Source organism: Polyodon spathula, chromosome 1 (assembly GCF_017654505.1).
Source record: "Polyodon spathula isolate WHYD16114869_AA chromosome 1, ASM1765450v1, whole genome shotgun sequence".
NCBI lineage: Eukaryota > Metazoa > Chordata > Actinopteri > Acipenseriformes > Polyodontidae > Polyodon > Polyodon spathula.
The window spans coordinates 25323634-25347709 of record NC_054534.1 but is presented as its reverse complement, the minus strand read 5'-3'; the positions used below and the strand labels follow the sequence as shown (position 1 = coordinate 25347709).

The window sequence follows — 24076 nt, the reverse complement described above, 5'->3', positions numbered from 1 at the left end:
ATGTGTGGGTTAGACAGTTTTAACAAAATATAGGGTTCGAGTGGGATGCCATTGGCAAAAAAAATAAAAATAGAATAAAATAAAATACTGTATTGCTGATGGTTTGTAATATTATCTTTGTGATTAATTTACACAGCTGTAATTTGTCTTTTTAAAATGTATTTAGAGCTGATGAATGGCACTTGCTTCCTATTTCAAGGACGCAAGGGTAATGTTGGTGTGGAAGTCTGACAGATATGTAACTATAAGCAAGACAGAACCACGGTAAGTTCCTAGTAATACATTATAATTGTTAAACTTTAACTTTTATTACATCTCGGTTGTAATCGACATAGTCGTCCGTCATCAATGTCTTTGATTTGATGGACTGCTTTTGGGTCCAAAGGGTTTCACTGACTGAAACTCCCATGTCATAAAAACTTGAGTCATGATAGCTATAAGTCTAAAGGGCAGCATTCTGTTAGAAATAAAGAAGTGCCATCATTTCAAGGTGTGTGGTCTTGTTACACGCAGTCCTCTTTTGTAAAGCCTGAGATACACTTTAAAATTTTCATGATGAAGACCATTATTTTCCTTGGATTTTATTTTATTGGAATTTCACTTGCTGCTTTAGTTGGTGATGAAGGTAAGTTCAATTTTCCAATTTTCTATCAAACATGATTTCTGTAAAATTTAGTTTTCTGTATGAAAGATAATAGGAAAGCCTAATGGACAGTGCTCCGCCTATATAATGCTGTAGTATGGAGCCATAGTTAAGAGACTGTGTTGTTGTGTTCTGTCTTATAACGAGAATAATAGTGTTAGTGTAATGGCATTATGGGGCAAATGGGAGCCTTATAACTTGTTTCACAGTATTAAAGGCTGCCTTATAAAGGGGGAGCACTGTCTATTGTTATAAATACTGGTATTACATAATGTAACATTTAGGTGCAGTGTAGCTACAACATAATTAATGTACCAGTATTTTGAAGCATATCCAATGTATGTATCTGAGATATAAAATTATAAAATACAGTAAAGGGGGCTCCCGAGTGGCTCATCCAATAAAAGCGCTCTGCATGGAGTGCAGGATATGCCCTATAACTTGGAGATCTCAGCCGACCGTGACCGGGGGTTCCTAGAAGGTGGCGCACAATTGGCCGAGCGCTGCCCGAGTAGGGAGGGCTTAGGTCGGCAGGGGAATCCACGGCTCACCGCGCATCAGCAACCCTTGTGGCCAGTAGAGTTTTTATTTTTTAATATTACTGCATGTACCATTATTGTTTTATAGTTATGTATGATGTATTATTTTTTGTTGTTTATTCAGTTTTATAATATAAAACTACCAAGTACATGAACGAATAGGTTAATAATGGAACCCATAGCTTTCTCTTTCAAATAGTCATTGTTTTCCAGAAATTGAAAGAAGTTTTTCCCTAAATGATTCTGCATTTATCTTTTTTAGTTCAAGCCGTGATAATCAAACTGGACATGCATTTTAGCTAGTTAAATGATTGTCATAAATACAACAAAATGATTGATAATTCAATGAATCAATACAATCCTATACATGTAAATATATTAAAACCATACTAATAAGCTGAATATCCAAAGAATAATTTGACAGCCAAATATATTTCATAATTGGTCTTCCATTTCCACACACACGCTGTGCCTACTTATAAAATACAGAATATTGGACTCTAGTCTAGAATACTTTGTGCATTAATCCATAACTAAAAGACACTAAATGTAGACAATCAAGAAGAAACTTTATAAAATTAAATGTTTGACATTGGTGAAGACTACTTTGACAAAGATCATACTAATTAGAACTACTCAACTCCTGACATTTATTTTATTTTCTCTGTTAGTTTGCAGTCTACCCCCGGATGCAGGTACTGGATCTCAAAATCAAATCCAATTTTATTATGACAAAATAAAGAATTTCTGCGAACCATTTGCCTACAAAGGAGAGGGGGGAAATGCAAATCGTTTTGCCAAGGAGAAAGAATGCTTTAAGAATTGTTCCTCCACACCTGATCTTCTTTATCCCGATAAGCGTAAGTATAGTCTGTAACTCAAGCGAATAAAGCGTTGTTGGAAAGTTAGATTTTATTCATGCCTTGCATCCATACCGCTTTGAAGTGATACTTGTCAAATAATGATCTAATTGGAAAAAACAATAGAGAATCGCCCAGAACTCACATGATAGCATAGTAAACAGATTAGTAAATATAAAGTTTAGCAAAGTCTTTTAGAATATTGAATGTTTAACATTAGATGTCAGATGACCAGCAGTTGGGCCTTCATTCTTTCAACACCAGACCATGCAAGAAGTTTTGTTGGTGGCTCTGCAACAGATACTGTCTTCTCTGAGACAGGACTTAACATACAATACACTCCTGCTGTTAAAAAGTTCAGTTGAGGTGTCCTCCCATTACTGGTACATTTGTTTTAAATCACACCACAACTGCACAGTTCAGGAATTTTTTTCTATTTCTTATCTGGTATAGTAGCTTTTTTTTTTTAAATCATATTGTATACCGGTATTAGTTTTCTTTTGAAATACACTAATATTTTCTGCTCTTTTAAGGAGAAACATTGTGTGAGATGCCATCAGTGACAGGCAGCTGCTATGGTAGGATGCTTATGTGGCATTTTGACAGCACGGCTTCAACCTGTAGAACCTTCATTTACAGCGGCTGCCACGGGAATGGAAACAGATTTTCCACAAGGCTGGAATGCTTGGAGTTCTGCAGAGGTAAACATCAACACTAGTTTTTGACTGAATAAAATTAATGGAAAATTTTGGAAGCTGATGCTTTCAACAATGATAAACTTGTCTCGAGGAAGGGAATTTGACATATCTGCAGCAAGTACTCTCCCTGTAAATACATTACTTGCATTACTGAAAGATCTTAGCCAGTATACATTTAAAAAAAACTTCACAGCATTTACTTTTTTTTACATAAAAAAAATCATATCACACAAATATCACAGAATTCATGAATATTAATCAGTGTTCCAATTTTAGTTTGTAAAATGCAATGTTTGTATTCAGATAAAATAATTTAACTTGAAGTTGCAGCCTTAGAATTGTTCAAGCCAAAGCTGCTTGCATTTACAATATGTAACTAGCACTTCCTTTTTTTTTTTTTTTTTTATTTTACAGTATGGCTTGCATGTTAAAAAAAAAAAAAAAGGAAGTGCTAGTTACATATTGTAAATGCAAGCAGCTTTGGCTTGAAACAGTTTTGTATTAGAACCTCTTACATAGCACATACCTGTTAAAAGTTATACAACAACCAAAGAGTAGATGTGTTTCTTGATTTGTGCTTCAGTTCTGTGCACCTGGGTTTTGGTGAGCCTTGTTAGATGGGGTCATGGTAGTTGCACATTACTGCCTTGGTCACCTTGCTTTTTTAATAGCTGTGTGTTGCATAAACTGTGCCTGTTCTATGTGAGGTATCTAGCATTAATATCTACATATTTGTTGCAAACATACATACCGTTGGATTTATTTATTTATGTTTTTTTCTATACTGCTCACCTTAACATAAGAATACTTAGCATTACTGAAATGAGATTACAGCCCTGTTTGGCTAAGGCTGGGCTAGTTGTGCAGTTTTGCGGAAAAGCTTAATAATTTACTAGACAGGTGTAATAAACAAGCAGGGTCACCTTTCAGTGAACTGCCTTGTAACTGGGAGGTGTGGGTTGTTCACTGTATTAAGCAGCCAGACACAGAAATTGTGCTTGACACGCTATACATGTGCACAGGTTTGATTGACGGCACGGGAATTCAGCGGTAGTTACAAGGTGCCGCCACTAGGGTACCATGGTTTGACCTTACTGTAAATACATCGAGTGTTTCTTATAAACCGGATTAAACATCAACTGCTCTATATTCAATCCCTTTGTGAACAAAGGAATCAAGCAGTTTTATTAGGGACCTATTTTTTTATAGCACACTGCAGTCTGTATGTTCAAAAACATTTCCTCATGTCTTTAAGTCCTCTTTTTGGAAAAAATAAGTCACAAGTTACAAAGCTGAGAGGAAAATAACTTGCAAGAGCTAAGTTGTTTGTTTCTAGCATGAATTGTAACTATTATAACTGATATTTTTCTTTAGGAAAATCTGCTAGGGCAATTGGAAATCAGCCTGTGGAGGAAGAGCCTGAAAAATCGGCAGTAGATGAAGGTAAAATGATCATCTTTTTATTACAGATTTTATTTACGGCAACGATTCTTACCTAAATCAAAGGTGGATAGTATTGCTTTGAAGAGATGCTAACCAGTGCTTTAAAATAAATTTTTGTACAGTGAATTTGCTTTATTAATAGTATTAGTGGTCTTTCTTTATACTGCATATATTGTCTGAGAACATTATGTAGGGTCGAAAAATAAAGTGCAGAGATGTCAGAGACAATCAATCGCCACCGATTGTTGCAGCAAAGGTTTATTGCAGTGGTCATCAAACAACAGAGCGCTCCGGAGAATAACGGTCACTTTATCAGAAACCAGTGTATTCTGCCGGGGTAAAGCATGTACATGGGCTATATAGTTTCTACATAAAATCCCTTGCTTCTGTCAGGATTTGGCACGCCTAACCCTAACCCCCCCCCCCCCCTCCGTTGCGTTTGTTATATTCATTTCAGAAACCAGTTAAGATTAAGCAAGCATTTTATGGTTAAGAAAACATAGTACTTCTCCTTCTGCCCTTCCTCTGTCCCCAGTTATCTGACTCTGACTCAACCTAAGGGTGTGATGAAACATTCTGTCCTTTCTTTCACCTTTCATAAGTTTCAAAACTGCACCCCAATGATCGTTGGTTGATTCTGTTATCCTGTTTGGTTCCTTCAATGATTTACTTGATTTTTTATAAATTATTTTAAGATGTTTAATGCATAAAGAGATTAGGGACCAGACAGCAGCAGGAGCAGCATTCCATCTATAGCTTGTATTGTAAACTTCCATTTGAAATATCTGCGTATTTCAAATTGAAGTATAGAATAAAACCAAAGGAACCAAAAAGGTTTATAAATACGGGAAGTGCTGATGCAATGCAAGAAGACTTTTAAAACCTTGGTTAGCGTTCATGCAAATGTTACAGATTTATTAACAAAGAAAAGGGTCTTGGCCTGAAGTTTATTGACATGCTGTTATCTTTATTACTATTGTCAGTTAAATTAGTTTCCTCATTGCTTAACCTGGTTGAAACCTTTAAAATTAAGAATGTATTTTTATCACAATTAACCATTGCCATCAAATTTAACCATTGCCGTTTAATGTGTAGTTGTGAACATTCCCATTTCTGTTACCTGTTACACTGCATTTGTGAATCTGGCAGCCGGTTTAGTTTGCTTCCTGTAAATGTGATTGATCACACTGCAGAGAACAACACAAAATGTCTCCAGTGAAAAAGATACCAGCTTCATCAAAGATCGGAAATCATTTCGCTAAAAATAGGACTGTTCATTTCACATGTCTGTTGTTATTTTTACATGTATTTATGTTTTTATTTTGTTTGATAATTTACTGATGGTGAACATACTAATTATATATATATATATATATATATATTTTTCATGAACATTTGTTGTATAATAACCATAAAGAAAATGGTCCCTTTTCAATATGACACCATTTTTTTTTGCCTTATTAAATATTATGTTAAATCGTGAAATGTCTTGAAATACCTATTTTTAGGCAGTGAAATGCCAATAAATAAGCAATTTTTTACTGACAAAAAATACTGACTCAGTTATAATATATTTAATATATTTAATTTCAACTTACACAGTGAACGAATCATTATATGGAGTGTATGTAATTTACTAAATTTTGTATTTCATGATTATGCACGTCATAGTAGCCAGTAAAAGCAACACATCTACAGTACAACTAACAGCGGAGACTGGAAGACTAAAGTATTAATCTTGTGTCCATAATGGGCCTTCAATTTAGATGCGCTTTTATATTGTTTGTATATTGTTTGAACAGTTGATAAGCTTCAACGAGGGAATTCCTGTAATATATTGTATACAAATTTGGGTCCCTTTATTAATTCATCATGAACTGTAATGGTGCCGCATAGAACACATACTGTGTTATTGCATCCTAATCCTAGATAATACATCTGACAGCTTTGTTTGTCTAGAAACTATACAAAGTGTTTACCTGAAGTGAGACCCTTAATGGTTCATTATGTGTCTTTTGTTAATATAATCTATGGATTTGTGGAAGTGTGTGATTACACCACACCCTTGTTACCTAACCTTAATGATTTATTTTGATGTTTTGATTTCAGGTCTAATAGTGGGGATTGTGGGAGGCTGCATATTTGTCGTTGCACTTGTTGCTGCAATTGTCGTTTTTGTCACCCAAAGGTGAGAAAGGGAACTACTGTATCTAACTACCTGTGTGTGGAGAGAAGGTATTTTGGCAAGTGTTACTGACCACTTATTAAGGGAACTTGATTCCCTTAACCAGTTATGTAACAAAACAAACAAATACCATTTTAGTTGTTTGGGTCCTTCCATTACTCAAGGTGCTTCTGTCATTTACTTTTGTGCAAAACAAATTTGATTTCTGACTGTTCTAGAAAACTGATTTCAGTATTCACTTTTCTTATGGAAATACAATATTTCCCTCTGTTACTTGTAATCTTTTAAAATTGGAATGTGTCTCACACCTCCACAAATATCATATAAATATACCCCCTATTTGACCACATTTATCGTGAAACATATTATGAGCTATTGAAGTTGCAGTGACTATGCATGTACGGTGCAGCATGAAATATGTTTGGGTTGTCCTGTGGTCCAGGTGCTCCAGGTTTTAGATACAGGTGTGCATATTTTTTTCTAAACGTCCCAGTAAAAAAAAAAAAAAAAAAATGCCACAGTTATGCAGATTGTGATGTGTGACTATTTTGTTTGCTGTGTTTAACCAGCTACCGAAACTGGACGAATCTGTGAACGTGAAAATAATGTACTGTAGGAGATGCTATCTCTCTTCATTAATGCCCTGTGTTTGCCTTTAGGAAGAGCCACAGTAAAAGAAGAAGCACTGAAGTAGAGATGAAGTGAAAAGAAAAACAACAGCAGAAATACGTGTTGGATCAGGAAATAAAGTGCATTTTCAGTAAAAAAAAAAAAAAAAAAATGAAGTGCTGTACATAATGGGCAAGATTCTCAAAGCGTTCTTCTCCAAATTGTTATAAACAGCACAATGTATTTTCTTCTAGGGAAAACATCAGTTACAAAGCCATGTGTCATTGTCTGTTTCTGATTGTGTAATAATGTGTTAATTCATGTGTAAATTAGTAATGTGAGAATCTATCCCATTGTTTTAGATTCTTTGAGAAGTTTATTTACTGTACTGACTTTCATTAAAATATGTTTTATACAAACCATCAATATAACAAGCGGTGTCCTGTTATATAATGTTTATTACATGACAGTAGCTGTTATTTAATTTGTACAAATATTGTACTCAGCTTTCACCTAGATAAAATGGGATAGCAGGGGACCAACCAAGACGTAGATTTGCAGTGATATATAAGCTTTCAGCGCCTTTTTCTCTGCCAGGTAATATGGATTTCTTATTGGCCCTGTTAATGGCTGAAGTGTAATGCTGGCTCCGGGGGTCAGCTTGTTTGCCGCCTCCCTGGTGCATCAGTACACACAGCGTGGCGATGGCTGATCCCTGGAGCCTGCAAAGTGCAGCCTCCCTAGCGCCTCAGCATGGAAACCGTCTGAAATGGGCTGCATGGGGCACTTCGCAGGGGTCATCATCAGGTGGGCACCTCCTGTCTTTGGTTTTTCAGTGATGTTGGCACCCCAGTACCACTCCCTCTATTCCCCACTCAACCCAGCCCAGTTTACTTACCTTAGCCATCCATTCTTTGTCATTGATGTTAACTGTAGTAGACTGACATTGATGTGATGCAGCTATCTGCATTTTTTTCTTTTTTAACTATAACAATATAGTTAGGGTACTGTAAGATACAAGCAGTTTGAACTTATTTATTGTGCACCACCTGTGTATTTTTTATGCTTTAAATTTTATATTTTTACAAAAGCAAGTATGAACTCATAGATCAAACTTGAAAGGTGTATTCTTTTGTATGTTAAAACGAGTTCACAAATTTAGTGGGATAAGCTATGGACAACAAGAAAATTAGTCTAATGTCTGCTTTTGAGTGCTGAAAGCCAATAAACATTTGCTCTTTACCTGTCCTTCCTGTAGGTGTGCAGTCTTTTGTAGGTTTTTCATTCTACAGTGCTCGTTGTGCAAAAATCAAGATACAAGCCTCACAATCTTTTTATTATTGTGTCTGTGGAAGGGTGTGGGTATTCTTTTTGTATTTCGGCAATGATTTATTTCAGTCCGCAGAGGGCGCTGTTGTCTGTGGCCTGAGTACCGACAGCGGTAATCAGGTCCACCATAATACCAGTAACGACACAGTCTATTGCTTCCGCACTCACAGGTGCTCAAAAGAATAATGAAAACCACAGTAATAAAACTATGAAACAAAAGTGCTGCTTATGCGGTGCCCCCAGTGCCGTTATGCTGGTCAGCTCGGGTCTCCATCCTGCGCTTCGCTGTGCACTATACACTGGGGTGGCCGAGGTTCCTATATAACTACACACGTCCCCATGGGTACGTAATCCTGTATTTTAATAAGCGGTTTATTTCAGGCTGGCTGTCTTTTGGTCACTCGTTCCAAGCACCGGCCTTCTCCACCGGCGTCTCTGTGTATTCTCAATCATGGCTACCTGAATGCATAACCATGCGCAGTACATGGGCCGAGTAATTCCCCAAGGCCCGCCTCTAAGCCACTCAGAGAGAGGGAAAGCCCACACACCCTCTTCTCCACCTCTCTGTGTCATCGCCATGACTGACAGGCGGATCTTAAGGGGATGCCGCCCTCGTCCTGCAGAACCACGCATGCACCAAACAGTCAGTACAGAGCTCCCTTGTTACAGTGTCATTGTATTCTCCTTCGCTTGCTCTGTGCTTGCACCAAAATTGCATTTAATGCTAGCTAGTTAATCCACAACATATGTAGATGTACCTCAAGTCACTTAGAACCTACTTAAAAAAATGATTTCCCAAATGAGATAACCCAACTTTATGACACTGCAATCTTTTTAAATACTCCAAAATAATTGTATTTGCCCTTTTCAGATGTTCCCACCACCGACAGTGTTGCCAGATCAGCAGTTTTCCCTCTAAATCTAGAGGTTTGATGTTTCTGCTCAGGGCAATCTGGCGGTAAGCAATGGGCAGTTTGTAAACATTTTGTTCCCTAAGATTTATTCATAATATGCAAGTCCTTCCTTTACTAAAGATGGCGGATGTGCTGTGAGATTTCAATAGAAGTTCTCCAGATGTTAGATTTGCATTGACTGCCACAGTATAAGATCACTTCATATGCAGCAGGTATTGGGGCCCCTAGGACCACTTAGAGTCTCCGCTGCACAGATTTTCATTTCCAGCCCGTTCTTTCACAGCACTGAGAAGAACTGAGCACGGTTTTATTTTTCTTAAATAAATGTTTGGCCATGGAGTTTGCACAGAAAATTAAAAAAAGGTTGTGACAAATACCGATGCAGTCATTTTTTACAGTATTTTCCACCATGCCTGTGCATGGTAACCATTCCTTTTCCAGTTTCAAACCAAAATCAGGCACTTTTATGTTTAATTTGTGTATAGGTTTATCTGGCCCTAGGGGTGTGCCAATATAATATTACTGTAGGGTTAAGATTTAGGAATTATACAAGTACAATGCCTTCCAGTGAATTGCATACATGATAATTGCATAACCCTGTTAACTTTAAAAAAAGTAAAGCACATTTCCTATGAAAATACACATGCAGTTTATTCCTGTGAAATGCATATCCTGTGTGCCTAACAGTTTTATGCATTTAACCAGAATGAGGAACATACATGTTCAAAAGAAATGTACTTCACAATTATCAGGTAAACAATTACACGTATTACACTGTATATGTTACTGATAATTGCATATGCTGGTAATTACATAAAACAGTAGGCACATGGGCTATACAATTAACAACAATCTATTGTAATAAGTCCTAACATGATTTGCTTCTGGAACTATTTAAAGTTGGATTTCATTATCTTAATAAATTCAGTAGATATTGAACACTTCACCAGCCTAATTGCTTGTGTTAACAATTAGAAAAACAGGAATTTGAACGCACCTATTTTTTTTCCCTAGAGGTATGTCACAAAGACAGCTGGAGTGGATGACGTCAGACCAGAAACAGGAACCAGGAAATAAACTACAGAGCAGTGGAGATTGGTGAAGCTGAGCGATTGGTACCGCTCAGCATTTAATAATTAAACAAGCAGAAAATAAAAGGTTGCAAGACAAACAAAACACAGGATACAGCATTTTCGCCAAAATAAAGAGACAAACAAAACGGACTACACAGACAAACACAGTGAGCTGATATTTAACTATTATTATTACTATAACCTCCGTCTCCAATCCCGTTCTCCACTCACCGAACACACAACCCCGAGTGAGTGAAAACATGCTGCTTTTATGCAGCTGCACTGAGACTTGATTGCTAATCAATCATTCAATTGGAGTCTTGGTACAACTGCACGTGAATTAATAAAAGTGCAATTCCCCGTGCTCACATATTATTTTACTTGCACGTGAAGTGCTGTGCAATCCTCGTGCCTAAATACAAATACACATTTTAAACACTTGTGCTCGTAACCCATATTTATATCCCGTGTATTTTATACATAAACACCAACATTAAACACACTACATACAACAGAAAACACTTATAAACATAAAAGGGTGGGACACTCCGCCACAGGTTTTAACCCTTTCAGATATTAACCCTTTCTCTACCTTGCAGCCGGCTCAGAGTAAAGGTGGCCACGAGCTAGGCCGCTTATCCAGTCTACTGGAACCTTTTTTTGTTTACTAATATTTTCAAACATTTTGAAATAGACCAGCTTAAGAAGAGGCACTGCAGTTGGTGCTGGGAAGGATTGAGCTATTTTCTTTACTGGGTGTCTCAAACTGATTATATTGTTAACAGATTTGCAATTTGATTGGTTTCTACACAGCTCTTGTAGTTGTGTGATCCCATTGAAGTGCTTTGAAACTATTGTATTGCTTAAATATTGTCTTAGCACATTTTAGCAGCACGTTCCCTTACAAAGTGAGGATGCGAGGAGAGGCTGTTGGAGAAAATCCGAACCTAGCAGCGCTCTGGAAGACGTCAACTACGAGACAGATCTGTACCCTCCCACTACTACTGCACCTCTCTGTTTCACCTGTCCTGCTATGACTGTCTCTCACATCCATGTTCTGTCCTCTTGCTCCCGTGTTCTGTCCACTCCCCCGCTGCTACCCTAACCCCTCTAACCTCATCCCTCTGCCTCTCTCCCCCTCCCACTCTCTCCCCTCCCGCACTCTCTCTGGTTCCCTCTAGAACTGTCTCTCTTTTGCTAACAAAGCTGGTTTCAGCTCTGCCTTTGCCTCCCTCCTCTTTCTCTATTTCCTTGCTCTCACAGAAACCTGGCTCTCTCCTGATAACACTGTAACTCCTGCTGCCCTGTCCCATACTCATCCTCTCACTGGACAGGGAGGTGGGACTGGTTTTCTCCTCTCTCCTTCCTTACTCTTTTCTGTCCCCTCTGACCTCTCCTCACTCTCTGTTAACACCTTTGAATTTCACTAACCTCTCCCTGTCAACTCCTACTAATTGTACTGTACTGTCCCCCTGGAACTCTCACTCACTTTCTCAATGAACTCGACTATCTCCTCTCCTCCCTCCCCTCTCTGTCTACTCCAACTGTCCTGTTAGGTGATTTCAACCCTACCCACTCTGCTGGATTCCTTCCTCTTCTTCACTCCTTCATCTTCTCTCTCTCTCTCCATCCCTCCTACCCACAAAGCTGACTGTCAACTGGACCTCACCTTCTCCAGGGCCGCTGCCCTTCCACCCTCTCTGTCACCACTCTGGACCTCTCTGATCACTATTTCATTTATTTTTCTTTGTCTTTCCCCTCTCTCCCTACTCCACCCCCCACTGTCACCTCCTTTCACCTTCTTCTCCTCCCTCAACTCCTTCTGTCTCTTAACCTCCCTACTGCCCGCATCTCCCATCCCCAACCCTGGCTCTCCTCTGTGCTCTGCTCAGCAAGAACCGAACTGAGCTCTGCTGAAAAGAAATGGAACCGAACCAAACTCCCTGCTGCCTAGACCTCTACTGCTCCCTCCTCTCCTCTTCTCCTCTACTCTCTCTGCTAAAAACTCCTATTTCCAATCTGTTATCCAATTCTCCACTAACAACCCCAAGAAACTATTCTCTACCTTCTCCTCCCTTCTCAATCCTCCTCCTCCCTCCTCAATCCTCCCCCTCCTTCCTCTTCTATCTCCTCTGATGACTTTTTCTCTTATTTCTTTTAAAATTTCTGATATCCATAAACACCTCGCCCTCCACCCCACCCCCTTCTGCTCCACCTCTGCCCGTGCTGCCTCTCTCTCTTCTGTCCTAATTCTCCTTGATCTCTCTGCTGCCTTTGACACTGTAGATCACTCTATTCTCCTATGCTCTCTCGCTGACCTGAGAATCTCTGGCACTGCTCTGGCCTGGTTCCCCTCCTACCTCTCTGATCGCACCTACCAGGTAACCTGGTAACCTCTACACCTCACCCTCTCTCAACAAGTCCCCCAGGGATCAATCTTGGGTCCTGTCCTGTTCTCTCTCTACACCCACTGCCTGGGCCCTATCATTGCATCCTATGGTTTCTCATTCCATTTCTATGCTGATGATGCTCAGATCTTCCTCCTTCCCCCCCTCTCACCCCACCATCCCCTCCCGTATCTCTACCTGTCTGTCTGCTATCTCCTCCTGGATGCACTCGCATCACCTCAAACTCAACTTCTCTAAATCTGACCTCCTTTTCTTCCCATCCTCATATTCACCTCCTCTGATCTCTCTATCTCAATTCCTCTGGAATCCACCACGCTCTCTCCCTCAGCCAAGAACCTCGGAGTAGCCCTTGACCCCTGCCTCTCCTACTCCCAGCACATCTCCACTCTAGAACGCACCTGACGATTCTTCCTGAGCAACATAAGAAGAATCCGACCCTTCCTCACCAACTACTCCACGCAACTCTTCGTCCAGGCGCTGGTACTCTCCCACCGAGACTACTGCCTCCTGGCCGGGCTCCCTGCATCTGCCACCCATCTGCTCTAGATAATCCAGAACGGCGCTGTTCGTCTGATATTCTCTCTGCCTCGCTTTTCCTGCACTACTCCACTGCTCCTGCACTTAACCCTAATCTGTAGTATTTTGTATTTCACTTGCGCTCGTATCTAACCCTGATGAAACTATCAACACTGTTATATGCGCTTGAATTGCCCTCATATCAAATCATACTGTATTTTGTATTTTATCTTATTAGGAGTGAAGTCATTGTATTTTGTATCTTGCTCTTAATTGTACTGTAATTCTTTATCTATTTTATTTTGTATACAACTGTAAGTCACTGCGGGTAAGGGCGTCTGCTAAGAAATAAATAAATAAATAAATAATATTTAATGTCCAGCTGAATTGTGTTTGACATTTCATTCACTAAATAAAGCACTGAGCCGTTTTATTTCTTTGTTTATATTTCTGCTTCCCTCAAATACAGCAGAACTTGTAAATGGTATTCAATTAAAGCTTCTAGTGCTACACTACATTGCAAAAGCCGGGTCAAATATTATTAGGCACAATAGAAAAAATAAGATTCAAAATAAGAATGATCCAATTAATATTTTATACAACAATAACCATTTCTCAGTTATTGTATTTAAAGACACTGAAACTGGAAGGACATCTGAATGTTGTGGCATAATTAAGAAAGACAATCAAAATACATCTAAAACAGTAAAAATAAACCAGTTTAAAGTAAACAATAAAATGCAAAATAGAGAATTAAACAGGATTAAGACAGATAATTTAAAACAGAAAGACAGGAGACCCAGAAATGGAAATGGTACCAAATACTCTAAAGATAAGACAGAAGACACAGTATTTAAATAACCAAGTAAAACTTTAACCACAACCCAGAAAGCAGTATTGAGTAAAGTTTATACCGACTAAAAAATACATCGATAAAGATAAACTGGCCACCGAATTAAAGGAATAGGAGAGATGCATGAGTTTAGCAGAATATTTTTTCAGTGAAAATATCTCAGATTCAGAGGGTAATTATGAGCATGGGATTAAGGTTAATAGTACAAGCACTTGGACTCCTCTGGATGGAAAAGATAAATGGTTAGATATGTATATTGAAGTAGTTAAACAAGAAATAATAGTAGGACTAAAGAAAAAAAAAAAGTCAACTTAATTGAACCAATATTGAAGAACAAGCTATGACTGAGCTATGACTATGACTGAGCTATAAGTATTAAGACCAGCAGAGGAAATTGTGGAGAGACTACACAGTAAAGGCATTATATCAAAAAAATATAAAAAATAAATGCAGCCACATAATGTCAGAACCTAGCAAGAGGAAATCCTAAAATGCACAAATCACCCTATGCGAATGATAATCAGCATGATTGATAATCCAACACACATAATAGCTGAAATAACAAAAAAAAAACTTGGGTCACACCTTGAGAAAATACCAAGCTATGTTAATGAAACAACACAATTTTTAAAAAGACTTCAATCACTACAGCACAACCTTCCAGAGAATACAATTTTGTTTTGTAATTCACAACCACCTTTCATTAATTAGAAATAAAAAAAAAATAGAACCAGCAGTACAGCACTTCATCAGTCAAGGACATGAAATAAATGATGTAAAGTTTGTAGTATTAGTATTTTAGAAGAATAAAAGAAAGAAAATGGATAAATAGACTGAACATGATTATGCCAGCAGGACTCAACATTAAAGAATGAACTAATTAACTCCAATAAATATATAAAGTTAAAAATAATTAAATAAACAAAATTAATTCAAAAGTTACCCATGCTGATGCGCTGGGGAGGCCAAATCAAGGCTGATCCTCAGAGCCAGCATTGAATGATAATATAAATATAAGTTTATATAAAATAATGTTAATTAGAATTAATATAGATTTAAGGATATAAGTACAAACGATGTCACAATATATAGAAAACCATTACATCATGTAAGAATAAATCATGGATTTGAATACAAACAACAAGTAGTTATCATGCTGAGAAACTATCAGGTAAAACATATTTGAAACGTTAGGCAGGTGGCTCTGAGCTAATATATATATAATTGCATATATATATATATATATATATATATATATATATATATATATATATATATATATATATATATATATATAATTGACTGTACTAACTAGGTAGGTTTTTTTAATCCATCCACACGTAAAGGTGTGAGTCAGAATCTTTTCTTTCGTGTTTTTCACAAAAAGAAAGCAACAGTTTAACAAATAAATAAATAAATAAATACACTGACAATACTGGTGAGATCTGTTTGGGTAGGGGTTGGATTACTGAAAGATTGCACAAGTGTTATCACAACTATCTTCTCGGGAATTTTTTTAAGGTGGTTTATGAATATGTTGTGGCCGGCATTTGAATTATTATCGTCTACACGTGAACATTTTATTATACAGATTATTAACCGTATTTTGTAAAAGTTTTAATATTTTAACAGTGCTGTATTTAACCTCAAATGTTTCCTCGTTAATACATCTAAATAACCTCGAGTTTTAACACGTAAGGTTGTTTGGGATTTATTAGATTAATTACTGACCGAACAACTATAATAAACAGTTTTTACAGTCAACATTTTTCTCTGTGTCGTTTCGGTGTTATAGAGTTGTCATTAAAACGAATCTGTATCCACAAATAACAAGGCACCTAATTTCAGCGAACCACCTTAATTCGTTTTGTATTGTCAGAAATCGCAGGGGGCGTTGCAGAGCTTTAAACCTTCAGAATTAAAAGCGTTATTTTTTTATTTTTAAATTTCACCTTGAACAACACGGCAGTGCAAATGGTTATATGCTACTAATACCCAGAAAGTGTACTTTAATTTATTTGTAATAAAAAATATATATGTTTGTGGCAGTACTTGAGAAAATACGCTTCGGTAATATCCTCTGTTCTGTGCGTTCGAGGGAGATCGTAATGTTAATAACATCTTAAAATATTTTGTAAAGTTTTGGTGGGCAAGAAGAATAATCAGAACGTCTCGTATCGGAGTATTTAGATTTGTAATTGGTTTTACAACGAGATTTTCCCAGGTTCTGGTTATCATTAAGAACTTTCTAGTATTATTTAAGAACAATGACAGTTAGAACCCAAGAAGATTTGGCAAGTCTTTCTGAACTGGATGAAAAAAGTTTACTGGAATCACTCAGCAACAGATTTCAACAAAACCATATTTATGTAAGTACATTAAAAACAAACTAAAAAAAGGTACAAGTTGTCAAAAGTTGAATAGATGGTGACCACAAGTGGTTGTGAGCGGATAACCATGAGCCTGTCATTTAAATGTTTTTGTTTTTTATGAATATGCTTACGGGAAGATTTAAAATCAGAACAAAACGTCTGTACAGCCTTGCCAGTACATATGTGAACTCGTTTTTATTAAATGCATGGTGTTTTCATTTTTCTTGCTAGATTCAGTGTAATTATGCTGTTTAATCATTAAAAAGTGTACACAGCCACGTGCTTATAGGTGATTAAAAAATAGCATGTTCTTAACATTCATAATAATAAACACAAATAGCTAGTATTCATTTTATTGAATATTTTTTACAGGTAAGGATCAAAAGTTTTTTTTATTAATTAATTAATTAATTTTAGTAGTTTGGGAAACAAACAAAAAAAAAAAAACACCATTTTGAACGTAACTTTCAAAAGCAAGGTGCATTTTCTGTGAAAAAAAAAAAAAAACCCTCCAAAAAACAACAAACTGGAAAAATGTTACCCGTCATCATCCAGACATTGCACAATGGATGGCATACAGGCAGTACTGTACAGTAGCTTCACCAGAGGTGCGATTTGCCATTGTCACTGGTCGTTACTGTGGAGGTCGAGCAAGTCGAATTGTAGTTGGTAAATGTTTACAATAAAGACTGTAGTGTACAAATAGATACTAGGTATTGAAATCTACCATTTCACAGTAAACTGCATTGGAAGAAATGTTTGTCGTTTTTTATTTTTTTTAATCGCATTTCATAAGGCCTCTTTTTAAATAACTTTGCATATATTTGTTTGACAGATCACATGAAGTAAAATTTGACTTGTCTAAATGCTTTTGTAAGTCAACCATGTTATGATAAGAATCATGTTTTCTGCTAAGGAAGCAGTTTACTTGCACAGACAACAGTGTCAGAGGATCTGCACTGTGCCTTACAAAACAATGGCTGCCAGGACCTACCTCCATTTAACAAACTTACTTGAAAACTGATAGGAACCAGCTTATGCATACAGTACCTGTGCATTACAATAGTACAAAATCAGATCCACTTGCTCCAAACCACTTGGAGCAAGTGGTTTGCAAAGAGCAAGCAAATCAAACCCTATGCATGGTAAAACTGACTCCAGGAATAGAAACGCCAGTAAGAGCAGAAGGTAGGTGGACCTTAAAGAACAGTGAGGTAGTATGTAATGACTATGAGTCGAGCAGCAGTACGGTACATTTGTGTGGATGATACTAGCACGTCTTAAAAAAAAAAAAAAAAAATTACTGAGAGCCATACTCGGTCATTCGAAGACCCAGGTACTGACATGATCCATTTCTGTTTTGCGGGTTAATTTAAACACATAAGAACTAAGTTAGTACTCTTAACTGTACAGAACAAGTACCCCCATTAGAATTGTGGAAATGCTGAAAACAGAGGGTGGTCCTGGGATTCGGAGCGTGAAGGACAGAAGGAAGTATTTTAGTACACTGTGCTTTGCTTTGCGAGGCTGCAGATGAATAACCAGCGGCAGTAGTTTGAAGATGTGGGAGTGTTAGAGCTCAGCATTCCCATTTGGAACTAAAAGCCGTAGAGCAGAATAAGCTGTGCTGGTCGTCGAAGGAAAAGAACAAGAATGTTCAGAATTATTTAACTCAAGAGCTTGTGTATTTTACATATCCAGCTGATCCCACTGAAAGGTACTGGACCAAAAGCTGCAAATGTTACAATAATTTGTTGTATTTATGGCTGGATATACTGAAGCAACTGGAAGAGATATTAATTTACTAGTTCTGCTATGCTAACCAAATTCTGGTCTTTGAGGGACATTGCAGCACAAATGTGGTTCCACATTTGCTTAGTTATGATGGGGGCATGTCTTTAAGAACTAAGACTAGATAAGTTTTAAAGCCTTGAAAGCAGAGATAAAGAAGTCTGCGGTACTGTATGCATGACTTGAAGGGTTTTGATGGAAAGTTTCATTATGACTCATAAGCAACAATGGTCAAGAGTATAATGCATTTTATGTCCTGTCTAAAAGAAGCTACTAATATTTTATGCTACTGTGTTGTATTCTGTGCCTGCCATGTGAAGTTACCTAAAATAGCAATTGTGAATAGATAATGTATAATACTGTATATTATCTTTCCTTCACACAGTTTAAATAGCGAAAATTGGTTTGCAGTGCTTCGACTTGACTTTCACAAATCGTTCATTCTACAGTATAGCCTATTTATCATTTTATTCCTGAAAGAAATGTATGTGGGATTTCATTGTACTTCTGTGTGCACTGAACACAATTATATTTGGAAACATGAGGGCACTAGTGGAATGAGCCTAGTTCTGCAAGACCTGTACCTTAAGCAGCCCGTGCTGTTGTCTGGTGGTAATTAAAAATTGAGTGCGTTGGTCCTAAGTGATTATTGGGACTACTAGAGCATTGCTTATGACCCTCCACCGACAGAAAGTTGAAAGTAGTTTCAGTACAGTACTTGAGCAGATCTAACCTGATTGGAGCAGGTGAAATTGCTCACTAGTCCTAACGTGCAAGTCAAGTTCCCTGTGCTGTGACTTGAGTTTTAAACATGCCTAATTCTAAACATAATCTGTCTAGCTCATGTTAAAAATATTACAGTAATATTGCTAGTTATTTCGCCCCTGTCTTGAGTCAACGCCCCTCCCCCACGTCTCCCTTAACGTCAGCTATACACCCCCCAGGGCGTTGACTCGGCAGAATCCAATGTATAATTCTTTTTAAATCTTAGTATTAGCACTGTAATTTACCAAAAAAATGACGTGTACAACACACATGGTCGAATTGGGTACGGCACAACATGCAAGTGTGTGCTGGGAAGTTAACTTAAATGTCCTGTGTAGCTGAAACTTTTATTTACCAGGTGGTAATACTGGCTTTGTCTTTATTATTCTAGTAAATCTTTAAGGCGCTTGGTTCCGTTGGAGCTGAGAATAGATTTTGGACAGAGTGCAATCACACTTTCTTTTAACTGCAACTTTTTCATATGTGTGTGTCTATCTATCTATCTATCTATATCTATATATATATATATATATATATATATATATATATATATATATATATATATACAAGTAGATATATCATATATAGATAGAATAGATAAGCAGATACTATCTTTTATCTATCAGTCATAAATATAGAATCTATGCAATATTAGCGAGATAAGTAGCTTTACAGTTAAGGTAGTAGAAAGCAGTAACTGTAGAATTATGGGTAATCAGAGATGCAAATATGAGCATCACGGGCCAGTCAAATTGCGTAAAAGTCGCCAAAAGGCTTCTACGTTCACAGCGTTTTAAAAGTCAAAGCACAGCAGCTGCTCAATATGGGCAAATAGAAATTTGTCTTTTCACAAGGTTTGTTTTCAATAAACCACTATACTCTAATTTTCTATAAACCAATAAGACATATTGGAACGGGGGGGGGGGTTGGAGAACACTGACACTCAGCTTCTAATTAAGCTTATAGTAAAAGCTAGAATGGCTTAAATTGTCATGCAGTGGGATTCTTCATCTGTTACTGTACTGCTGATTTCTTTGTTTTATTGTGTGTGACTAACAAGCGTACATTGAAGATATAGTCATTATTTTCATTCAAGCAATGTGTAATCCATGTACACACCCAAGCACTTATACATGAACAGGTGCATAAATGACATATTCGTCTGATATTATCACTGTAGAATTATACTATTAAAGTACATATCAGGGATGGGAAGAAGATTCCCATTAAAAAGCCATTTGATTCATTGCTGGATCTACTATGATTTTAATAAGACATGCCTGTGACAAAACCTGTAACGGGTAACATGGCTATGCGCCAACAGTCTTATTTTGGAAACAGTTAAGCGCAAATCTTTTTAAAATCATATTTTTTTATTAAATCTAAAAGTAGTGTTATATTTGGTCCGATATGGAATTTGGTTGACCCATGTTTATCAACGAGTTGACTGTGGTACCACTTTAATGGATATAGTGATGTGGCCCTCTTTAGTGTTCATATTTCAAAAATGTGCATGAACTTGACATGAATAAATAGATAATTAATCTTGTTAACATGTTGTTATATATGTTTTATTTTATTAAGAGGACAAATTAGAATTTCAGCATGTCAGGATTATTCAGAATTAAAGAATGACCTGTCGGGGGAAAGCAAGGTGATTTCCAGAATCTTGTGGTGGTCTGTAATGCGACAACATCCTTTCACCAGCGGCAGCTAAGTTCTGTGCCCTGCTTTTTTTCTTCCTAATTTGCGTTAAAGAGAAAAAAGATTTACCGTTTGCATATAAGCAGAATAACACTACCGGCCGCAAGGTAAAAGTGCATTTCCAAAACAGAGAATTTACAACATCCAGGTCTCTACTGCAGTTTTCATTCAGTACTATTATATACAGTGTGCCCTAGGGCCAGACTCACCACTGTTCACCTCTGCATACTTCCAAGGTTCTTGGTTCTGCTGTTCATGCTGCTTTCCCTGTGTATACTGAACCATGGTTGAAATTCTGGTAAGCTGATGATATTGAAGATTTGGATAGGCTGGTAAAACATGCCTACTATAGCTCGAACCATTGAAAAGTGCACAGAATTTTAGTATTATGGTGCGTCCCTGCATCAATATAAAATACCTAATGACCACAGAGACCGGGAAGCTGTGAACTTCAGGATGTGGTAGTTGAGGCAACAATTTGTTTGCTTTATCCTTGGCTGTTAAACCCTACTAAAACACCTTCTATTGTGAAGGTAATTGCACATCAATTAGTCAAAGTCAAAGGACAATGGTAAAACAAGTGAAAACAATATACCTGTACAAAGCACCTGTTCTCAGTGAACATATATTGTATCAATGCAACAGATATCCCCATATTGAGGAAATAGGGTTAGGGTTAGGGTTAGAGTGGGTTGACCAGTGTTGTTTTCAGTCCGTGCCGCTCAAAGGGGATCATTACTAGTGTCTTGCCAGTTTGGTATTGTTCTTTTAATGTTATGTCTAATCTGTCACAAACTTTTTTCTTTTTTCTCAGACATACATTGGGGATATTCTTGTGGCCATAAATCCATTTAAATACCTGCCACTGTATGAAAAAATGGTAAGTGTCCAATACCCCTTTAAAAGTTAACTGTAGCAGGCATTATTTTTAAAAGGGTGCAGAATTATCTTGAATTTGTCAAACACTGGATTTTAATTAATCGTGGTTTTGCATCCAAACTAGTCTGAAGCTGAGACCTTGGGACAGTCACTTGACTTTTACCGTTTGTGTGCCTCTGCTGTAAAACTGGACCCCCAGCAGAAATGATTTCCTGCCAAAGTATGATTTGGTGAAAGGCTAGCAGGGAAGGCATAGAAAGAACTGAAATCTCCTGAACTTGACATCTGATTGAAATACAGGGAAGATTGGGAAAGCAGTTACTTTTAGAGGTGGTTAAGTGTACAAAGAAATGAACTGACACCATGATTGTGTTTTAGTTTTGTTAATCCTGAGGGAAGATGTTTTTTTTCTGACTGAAACACAACCAGCCCTCAAATCATATCCTCTAATATGAATAACTTTGTTTTTTTTTTCTTTAGGTATCTGAAAAGTATAAACGTCATGAAAAAGGCAATCTACCTCCCCATATTTTTGCTGTTGCTGACAGAGCTTACCAATCAATGCTAGGAAGGTTAGCAACTGGGCCCAGCAATCAGTGCATTGTTATCAGGTAAGGATGCCTCCATATTGACCAATCCATGTGCAAACCTCCCCCCCCCCCCCCCCCCCCCCCAAAAAAAAAAAAAAAAAAAAACAAAAAAAAACATAAAAAACAAAAATAAAATAACAGCCAAGTCAAAATTGAAGCACATCAACAGACGTCAGGATCTGTTCTCTCAGGTGGACTGAAGCTTTAATGGAAAAATCCAGTTCAGGAGTTTAGACGAAAATTAAATGAGCACTTTGCTTACAGAGATTCTACAAACAAATTTGTGAAAATTGTGAAAAATACCATTTGTTACATTTATTGCTGTATTGCCTTTTCTTTATCAAGTTTAAAATGGAAAACAACTTTTCCAACTTTAGAATGAATGTGTAATATAGCCCTGATAATTCATTTATTTATTTTTTACATATATTAAATGGTATGTGTTCTGAGTAAATAAGTTAAGAACATAAGAACATAAGAACATAAGAAAGTTTACAAACGAGAGGAGGCCATTCGGCCCATCTTGCTCGTTTGGTTGTTAGTAGCTTATTGATCCCAAAATCTCATCAAGCAGCTTCTTGAAGGATCCCAGGGTGTCAGCTTCAACAACATTATTTCTAATCCCAGAATTATAATAAATTTTGGCTACACTATATTTTGGCTTTTTTTTCTAATCTTTAAAGAACTGTGACAATAGCACACTTATTCTTTTACAATACCTTTTTGAGTGTATTCATATAAATCTAACTGTACATTTTGTAGTAATATTATCCAAGCGTTTTACAGAAATGTGAAATTGTACCACAGTACAGATGTGTTTTTGGGAAGCAAGTATAGTAGCGAAGTGTTAAGGGAAATTATTTTGGGAGAGGTGTTCTCCCAAAATGCAAATGTAAACCACATTTATTATTGATATTGGTTTCCTATGGGCAAATGTTTCACATGTTTCCAGAGTTTGGTCTTTAAATGTGAATTAGTTTATGTTCAGGAAATGGCAGCTACAACTGTGGGTTTTGAGAAGTTTTCTGTTCCTTTTCATGCTGTTTCTGTTGTGGACTGTAGTAGATTTGTGTGCTTGCTAAATGAATGTACAGTACCTTTTATAGCTGCCTCTGTACCAGAAGGCCCCAGGTTTATCTGGACACCCTCTATCCATCAACACATGCATGGTGACTATTCTTTTAGATGCAACATATGAGTCTGAGATCCTATCTTGCTTTTTTATTCAAATTGTCAATACCAACATAACCTGATGGTTTTCCTTAATCATTCTCCTCTTCTAGTGGAGAAAGTGGTGCTGGGAAGACAGAGAGCACAAAACTGCTGCTACGACAGATCATGGAGCTGTGTAAAGCAAACTCTCAACTTGAACAGCAGATTCTGCAGGTCAGTATTGAGCAGAATCATGTTTATAGTAAAGGGTTAGATTTTTTCCTTTTGAAAACACAAAGCACAGAATTCCAAAGGCGTAGGAGCCACAGCATCCTAAAAATCCTGGTTTACTTTCATTTAGCCCAACAGTACCCCAAAGTAACGGAAAATTACTTGGGGACCTTAAATGATGGCATGATGAAATACAAATGTGAATAAAAGATTGTAAAAAAGAATTTAATCTTCATCAAGAGATAATGATTTCACTGGTTTCATCTGGACCAGTTGTATGTGATCGCAAACCCTTTTATGTACTGTAGTGAATGCTCTTGCATAAGCTCAGTGTATGTGAAATCCAGCCATATAACTCATGACCTTCTGCATAATTATAAAAATTATTTGCTGCACCCTGAGTTGGCTATAAACTGTAACAACATATTTAGCTTGGAGGTCAAACATGTAGACACACACACACAAGAATTATCTGCCCTTTAAATATTGAAATTGGTTGCGAATCTCTCATTTTGATATGTA

General features: G+C 37.1%; 2 protein-coding genes across 2 annotated transcripts in view; both read left to right on the top strand.

Moving 5' to 3' along the window:
• Positions 1-619: 619 nt before the first annotated feature.
• Positions 620-7401, top strand: LOC121317499 (carboxypeptidase inhibitor SmCI-like). The gene is made up of 6 exons (XM_041253546.1): positions 620-625; positions 1736-2042; positions 2576-2743; positions 4115-4183; positions 6293-6371; positions 7028-7401. Exons 1-6 carry the CDS (start codon positions 620-622, stop codon positions 7071-7073), a joined length of 675 nt encoding a protein of 224 aa, XP_041109480.1. The 3' UTR covers positions 7074-7401.
• An 8598-nt stretch (positions 7402-15999) lies between these two features.
• Positions 16000-24076, top strand: part of LOC121315999 (myosin-IIIb-like) — a 42472-nt gene continuing 34395 nt past the window's right edge. The window contains exons 1-4 of the mRNA XM_041250670.1: positions 16000-16439; positions 21517-21582; positions 22062-22192; positions 23455-23557. Of these exons, the coding sequence (XP_041106604.1) occupies positions 16338-16439; positions 21517-21582; positions 22062-22192; positions 23455-23557 (402 nt within the window). The 5' untranslated portion in view covers positions 16000-16337. The remainder of the gene's footprint in view (positions 16440-21516; positions 21583-22061; positions 22193-23454; positions 23558-24076) is intronic.